Source organism: Oenanthe melanoleuca, chromosome 2, assembly GCF_029582105.1.
Source record: "Oenanthe melanoleuca isolate GR-GAL-2019-014 chromosome 2, OMel1.0, whole genome shotgun sequence".
NCBI classification, from domain to species: domain Eukaryota; kingdom Metazoa; phylum Chordata; class Aves; order Passeriformes; family Muscicapidae; genus Oenanthe; species Oenanthe melanoleuca.
In genome coordinates, this window is record NC_079335.1 from 64,574,230 (window position 1) to 64,582,413 (window position 8,184).

Consider the following 8,184-nt stretch of genomic DNA (forward strand, 5'->3'; position numbering starts at 1 on the left):
TATAAATGTAGCAATGGATATAGTCAGTACTTCTGGAGCACAAATAGTCCAAGGCTTATGAAGAAAAAAGTATTTCTTTGACATTATAATGAATGAGTCTTTTATGCTTTTGGATTTACATTCGATTCCCATTTTTGGTTGTTAATTATTTTTTGCAGATGTTGGTTAATTGCACCTGCACACTTGTTCAACATTGCTTACTCATCTAAAAACTTATCATTCCCATGAAAAATTAATTCTGAAGCTGTAGTGCTGAACTCAGCTTCTGTAAGATGTCTTGTGAACAAGTGGGTGATTCTACCCCTGCTTGTCCACAAATGGGCTGCAAGGTTTCTGCAATGCAGTTAAATCTCCAAACAGTGTTACAAGTGTGAGATACATACCTTTCAGAACAGCACTGTAAACACTTTCAGAAATGGAATCACTAACCCAGGGCATTCCCAGGGTTACAAAACTCCTGGGCTCTGGAGTGAATCAGTGAGAACAACGACTTCAGGCTCTGATTATGGCATCCTGATATGTGCAGGACTGTGGTAAATTCAGCATATCTATATATCTATGCATATAGATATCCCTTGATATCAGATCACATCAAGGAGCAGAAGGCTGTAACAGTAGTCTTTCATAATGGCATTTGCTGTAGCTGCTCCATTTTTAGAGTCCTTGTCCAGATTCCTTTGAAATCAGTAGCCTTTAATGGGGGTTAGATGAAATTGTATACTGTATTGCCATGTGGATCTTTTTATATCCTTCTTCTTGCCTCTGTTTACTCTTCAGAAATATCAAGCGATACTTGTTTTTTAATCAGCCATCAGTTATCAGCTTTTTCACTGAATTCAGCCTGACCTTTTTTCCCCCTCCTTTGGTATTTTGAAAATGTTAATTATTTTAAATTGAAATCTGAGACTTATTGTTGTTCCCATAATTGGCTGTTTGTGCATTAATTACACAGTGCTGAGACTCTGAGGCGTGAACTCGAGAGGGAGAAAATGATGAAAAGACTCTTGATGACAGAATTATGAAACTCTCACTTCCGTCAGATGGAGAATGGATTGGGGCCTTTCATGTGCCTTCTGTCTGTTTACATTCCTCTGCTTCTGTGTACTCAACATAATGCATCAGGAAAATGTGAGATATTCCTGGCTCGCCTGGATTCACCACGGTCGGCTAAAATTACGTCTCGGCTAGACTTTAACTTGAAGGAGTTCCTTTATTCATTTGCTGCTGGGAAATAAACCTTCAATCCTTTATCTCTGCTGAGATTTTATACTATTAACACAATTAATTTCTGGTTTGGTTTTGGTAAATCTAGGGCAAAAAGGATCAGCAAGGAGTATACTGATTTCTATTGGGAAACACTGTTCTGTACATATGTTAATAAGTGCACAGAAATTAATGTTATGCAGAATATTTTGATAGTAACATAGAAAAATATGTCATTTTGTACAACTGAAAATTGCAATGAGCTACTGCTATTTGTTAAGAGAACCATTTTTAAAGCAGAAGAACGATTATTACATCCTAACCCCAGGACTGTTAGTCTCCACAGAATAAACGGCTGTCTTATTAAATTCCTAACCTTAACCTTCACTCAGAGATATAAATAGCTGCAAGGGGGAGAGACACCCCACCATACAGATATACACACCCAATACTCCCTATAGCTTGTCACCTTGACCTAAACCTTCAACTAAATCTTACCGTGTTTCCATTAATGGATGAAAAAAAACCCCGTTGTTTAAAGTAATTTGCTACTGACTTTCTAGCTTGATACTGACTTTTTTAAAGTAAGTGAGGAGTTTTACCTTCTCCAGTTTGCCTAGGCTTTAAGGCTAGCCCACGTTCAGACATCTTCTGCCCCAGCACTGAAGGTTGCAGAGCCTCAGCGGTGTGGACATAGCTCACATAGGAGAATTTTTTCCTTCCTGGGTAAATAAACCACCTTCCTGACTGACATGAATTGACTGTTCCCTTTCAAGAGCAAGAACAATGATAGTTTATGGCATAGCTGTGCCTATACCCATATTTTTAACTGTACTAATCAGCATGTGTGTCCCAGCAAACCTGGCTATACATCCTGTTCACCTCCAGCACCCAGTCAGCCTCTACATAGTGGAGCTATCTCAGGCATGAGGTGGGGTGGGTGGTTCAGCACTAGCAGAGCTGCAGCCACAGGGAGAGAATTAATGGTATACAGGTAATGCTACCAACTATCTCCTAGGGAAAAAGACAGGTCTCTGCTTCCCCTTGTTCAATAGTGCAGGGTCATTGAGAAAACGAACATCTGGCTGTCAGCTACAGGGTACTCTTTCAACAGGAAAGATTTGTGCATTTTATATGGCTGAAAATGTATATTTTTCTGTTACTCTGTACACTATGTTCTCTTATTTGTATTAAGATAAAAGATTGTCCTTCATTTGGCACTGATTATGATGGCTTTATCTGAGCTTAAGCAGTTTGTTTGTGTGGAGGAGGCTGGGAAGTGATTGCTGTGAGACTGGCTTTCCTTCAGAGTTAGCTTCTGCTGTTTCTCTAAAATGAGAATTCTGGAGAGCTTTGTAAGACTGTGGATTGCAGTGTGAAGGTATAAAATGACTTGTTTATTTTATATTTGCTGGGACAAAAAAAAAAATAGCAATAGGCTTCCCATTTAAATCCACCAAACCCAAAACTTTCTGGTTGCCATAAATTGGATCAAAATACATAGCACTGCTATTGGTAGAAAATCACATTACAAAATTTAATCAAGTGGCTCAACATGAGCAGTGGGTACAAGGAGCCACAAAGCCATACCTGGACTGTAGATTTAAGAGCATTCCAGGGACTTTTCTGGGTAATCAGATATGGCTTGTGTGCTGTCCACCCTCTAGCTGCAGTGCCAGACACTTCTGTTCCTTATGTTTTAATGCCCCACTCCATCAGTCCAGGGTTCTTAAAAATTGATTAGGACATTAAATCCCTGTGAGGAAATCAGAAAGGAGGGGAAAAGGCACAGACACAAAAGATTGCAACTTTCTGTTACTCTTTGCCACTTCCCAGAGGATATTGGTGAGGGAGAAGCAGCAGCACATTTTGCCTGTGTCCAAGTGAGAGTGTTCTGAAGAACAAATAAAAGAAAAAATACATGCTGGTTTGGGAGAGGAAACAAAGTAAGGTCGAGAATGGCACAGTGCTGACTAGATGAATCTGGTTTTCTGCCTGTTAGGTAACTCCCAATTGTGTTTGAACTGGCAACAGTTTCACAAAGTCACTGTCAAGGGAAACCCGGAACAAAAAAGAAAAAAAAACAAACAGAAAAAATCTGAGCATGCCCTTCAGTCATAGTGATTGCCATGGAGTGGACTTTAGGAACCCCACAATATGCCTTCAGGTTTTGGGGCAAAATAGATCCATGTTAGGACAGTTTGGTCACTTAAGCAAAAGCCTTTAGCAAAACTGAATGCCTGAGTCAGACTAGCCCATAAGATGTTCTGGCTCATAAACAGTCTATCAGTTTATTGTTTTTAATGCATCATTTTTGCTCCCATTGTATGAAATTTCTTCAGCTGAAATAGTCAGAACTGGAAAACAAGTAACGTGAACCAAGGTTACTTTATGTGGCCAAGTCTTTATTGCTGAGGCATGCTCTGGGATAGCTGAAGAAGGGCAGAGATTCCTCCTTCTTTGGTTCCTACCAGGAGAAGAGGGGAAGGCTTATATGGCTGCTTAGTTTCTGTGGGACATTTTCTACAGAACAACTCCAAGTACGTTGCCTTGTCGTGTTTCAGTGTCTTATCCACTGGCTGCCACCGTTTCCTATCCTGCAGTCTAATGGAGCTTTATTAAAACTGTTTTACTGATATCAAACTGAAGTTTTAACTGTGGAATGTCATCATCTTGTTCTTTCTTACTACTTACCTTCTTCAGCCATGCTTCAGCATCTCAGTTTTCACATCCTCTGAAGAAACACTTCTGCCTCACTTCTGGTTGGGAATTACAGTGTTAGGACACCTGTTACCCAAAACTACTGTGAACAAGACAGTGTCAACGTGAGCATATTGCAGAGGGGCAGATATTGCAGATTTGCCCCCACAATTTAACTTTACAGGTGTTAAAGGATACTCTGCCTGAAGGTATGTCTATATAATAGTGCAGAAGTATCTGAGCTAGCTTTAAGCTTGCATATGTAGTTGTGGCAGCATGAAGCCCAGCACAGGCTATCATTATCATGTACATTGACATGTGTAAAGATAAAGCATTTGAACAGCAGCCTTCTGAAGCATGGTCTCCAGAACTGGTGACAGGAAAGGATGGCTGAAAGGCTTTTGTCTCTTCAGCTCTCCTGGGGAAGGGTTCATCTCATCTAACATTAAAATGCTCAGCTCTCACCTGGTGAGAGATCAAGGGAACTGTCTTCCGGAGGTGCCTCTGACTTAAGTGTCTACCTTTATACTGATTAAAGTTAAGTGAGATGAATCCTGCTTTCCATCCCTCTGGCCAGGTCTACATTGCAAACCCTTGCTGACTGAGCTGCATCATCCAGGATCAGCTTCCAGGTGTTATTTGTGATGGGAGTAGCTCTGCCAGCGAGAACCCTGTGCAGTAGGTGTGCATAAACTGCCAGAAATACCCTTTTGTCAGAACAGCTTCCATCCCTTGTGGAAGAGCAGAGAGCTGGGATAACAGCTACAGTGACATCAGCACAGAGGCTTTGCTCCGGTCGTTGCTTTGCTCCATCTGGGAGTGGCTGGCTGCTGAAGGCTCCTGCTGTAGCCACGCTGGCAAAGCTAATCAGGGGTGGCCCCAGCTTTTCACAAGGCCTGAGTGATGCTCTGACCCTGTCAGCAGATCCCAGCTTTTCAGCCTGAAGTCTCTAAGCAGCGGAATGCAGTGTTGTCATGTTTGGGTGATTCCAGCAAAATTTATTGGCCATTTAAATAGCTATGCAAGGAGTTAAACATTTTCTCATTTTGCAGCCTCTTATGGAAGCCAACCAATTGTGCTTTGTTTTTGTGTGGCTCAGCTCTTTCCACTATTTTAAGAGGAATAACTGAGTTTTCTTTAGAAACATTGGTTGAGATTCCAGCCTCTCTCAGATCCCACCGTGTGTGCAGGCTTTTCATGTTTCACAGACCCTGGAAGTGCAAAATTTGAAAATTAACTCCTCCAAAGTTTCAGTTCATGGCTTCACTCTCTTGCAACAGGATGCCTATGTGCCCATTTGAAACAGAGCTGGCAATGCAGTGAAATGTTTCATTGGAGGCAGCATCATGTTTTGTTTGAACTGTTTACAAATAGCCTTTGCTTTTATTTATTTATTTTTTTTTTCTGAATACATTTCTGGTTCATTTGCTACAAAAAAACCTACTTGTAATTATGCAATGGAATATTTTTTTCTTTTCTTTTTTTCTTTCTCATTTTTTTTTAAAATGTCCTGATGTTCAAGGAGTTTGCAATAAATATACTGAGACTGATCTGTAATTGCATGTAAGATTAGCCTCACAACTGTGTTTTGTAAAGCTATGTGCCGTAAAAGAAGCTGTAGATGACGTGGAGAAGGAGGGAAGATGGAGAGTACATGGAGGAGAAGGCTTCCTTGGCAGCTGCAGCATTGAATGGTGGGTGGCAGCTTTAAAGAAGACTGCTCACACCATTTAGTTTCACCTGAGTAGCAGCGTGTATCATCAGACAGTGTATGATGGCATTTTGTTGAAAACATGCCTAAAGAGAAACTTTTACGGCTCAGCTGTTTACCTGTTCCTGTATTCATGCCTGCAATAAAAGAGATGAAAAATAAATCACAGAGTCTGAGCAATTTGTAGTCAAACCAGTCATCTAGGAAGGAAGAGGTGACGTGCCAATTAAAGGAAACATTTGCTTGCAAGGAAAGTGGATCCACCATCATTTAAAAAAATACAACACAAAGAAAAAATGGAGAGATAATTTCTTCATAAAATTCAGAGGGTTTCCTCCTGCCTAAAGTTACAGTCTAGTGTTGTAGGGTGCCAGTCATCTGTGGGGTCATCAGGTGGGGCACACTTTGCTGAACACCAGAGCCAGAAAAACACTTGCAGAATCGAGGTAGACAAACACAAAACTTGACAGGTTTTTGGGCTTTCATCTAGGGCTCAAAAGGCAGCAAAAAGTATTACTAGAGTGGAAGGGGTGGAGAGGAATGTTCCACACAGGGCTGAGAGACACCAGGTTGCTAAACTGTTCCATTGAGGAAAATTTAAAAACATACCCACGAAAAAACCCCAAACAAACAAAGCCTGTTTGCTGTAATTTTTTTCAAACACAATTAAAACATTTCACTCAGATTTTTGCCCTCGATTTTGCCTTTCTTTCAATGTCTAAATGAAAAGTTGCTTCAGAAGGAAACACTTCCCTTTCCTTCAAAGATCTTAAATCAGGACATTTTGACATTAACTTCCCCAGTGCACTTAGGAAATTAAATCCCAGAAATGTTCACCCCATTTTCTGAGGTTGCCAAAACTCTGTATTCAGAAGGAATCTGATCCCAACCCAATTTCTCCATCTGGATCTTCTTCTATTTTTATTCTCTATGTGGGGAAATCAGAGGAGCAACAGATCAGCATTCTTCCAACTCAATTTATACCAAGAAAATTGATTATCCAGCAAACCTAGTTAATTAATTCTCTTTAATAAAGACCTTTGCTAAAGAAGGGTGTTCTGAGGTGCAGTGTAATGAGAAGCTGTGCACTAAAAGGTCAGCAAATACTCCTGTGCAATTTGGCTGCCGTGGAGAAGCGTGGGGACCTCAGAGATGTAAATCTGAACCACCTTTGGTTCATTATCAGATGACTGATCTATGAGACTGAGTGTGAAATCGTGGAGATTAATTCTGTATCTCTGGGGGCATGCTTTCTCAAGCAGAAAACAGACTTTGCATCCAGGCACTGTTAAGCTGGGCCAGGGGGACAATAGGGCAATGGTTTCAGCCTGGCTGTGATGCCAGAATCCTGTGGGGGTAGGAAGGCACCCATCAGGGTGCAGACAAGGCAAGTGGAGGGAGCCCCAAGCCTCATGAAGGCAATGTCCATGCCTTTGCCAAGCACAGTGAATCCTTTGGGGCTGGTCAGCACTGGGATCCCCATGCCCAAGTCAGCTTGACCTGAAGGGCAACCCTGCAGAGTCAGGTCTGGTTGTGACCACATGTGCAGGAGGATGCACCAGGGAATGAGGGAAATAAAAGATCAACTATTGCCCTTTCCCAGCCACCCCAGGACAGGTCCATGGCAGCATCCCAGCTTCTGGTGTGAGATGAGGAGAGCAGGCTTGCCCTTTCTGTGAGAAGCTGGACGTGGAGCTGTTTAGCTGTGGCATCAGATGTGTTTGACAGCCCTGACCATTCCAACTACATCTTATGTGCTGCCAGTAGCACATATGGTCTGTGAGGTGTCTGTAGGCTGTCACCAGTCTTTAGGGTCTAGCATGGTCAGGAGAATAGGGGAAGACAACAACAAAATGAGAGCAGCAAACAGCCCACACTGTCACCTGCTGGGCAGAGTGATGGCAAAGTACTGCTTGAAACATTATTTGCCTTTTTACTTTATTTTAAAATTACAAATTGTCTCATTACCTAAGCAACATGCAATTGATACTAATTATGTTATTTTTTAATGAGCATTTCTACAGTGTGTGTTTGCTATATAATCCCAGTGAGTGCTCAGCTGTGTCATCAGAGTGGCATAAAAGCCACATGGATCTTTATTGTTTCATGTGGTGATTATGTAGTTTTTCAAGCAGGGAGCAAGTTAACCCTGCTGCATTGTTCTTCCTCTTCCTTTTATTAGCAAACTCTTCTGGAAATCCAAGGAAACCACAGCAAAAAATTATTTTCTTAAAAGATATTTGGTCAGCTTAGCATCCCAGGGACTCCATGATGTGAAGAACTCAAATATCTTATTTTTTTCATTATTTGCCTTGCTGCTCTCAAAAACAACAACAAAAAACCCCATGATTTCTGTTCTAATTTTCTCATGCTCTGCTCTGGCTGCTGGCCCCCTTCCAGCAATGCCAGGCTTGGCAAGGGCACAAGATGGTTTGGCATGAGACAAAAAAGATTGGGTGGGGTTTTTTTGGAGGAATGAGTGCTAATAGCACCCAGCACTTCTGTCCTTCTTGGGGTACATATCTTGCTGTGGCTGTCTGAGCCTCTTCATTTGCCACAGTGGGATGTGC

At 41.6% G+C, this 8,184-nt stretch overlaps 1 protein-coding gene across 1 annotated transcript in view; it reads left to right on the forward strand.

The window, feature by feature from the left end:
* Positions 1 to 5,762, forward strand: part of LOC130248791 (band 4.1-like protein 4B) — a gene marked incomplete at its 5' end in the record, with an annotated part of 72,767 nt that extends 67,005 nt beyond the window's left edge. The window contains one exon of the mRNA XM_056482809.1: positions 953 to 5,762. Coding sequence (XP_056338784.1) covers positions 953 to 1,022 — 70 coding nt within the window. The remainder of the gene's footprint in view (positions 1 to 952) is intronic.
* Between the last annotated feature and the right edge of the window lie 2,422 nt (positions 5,763 to 8,184).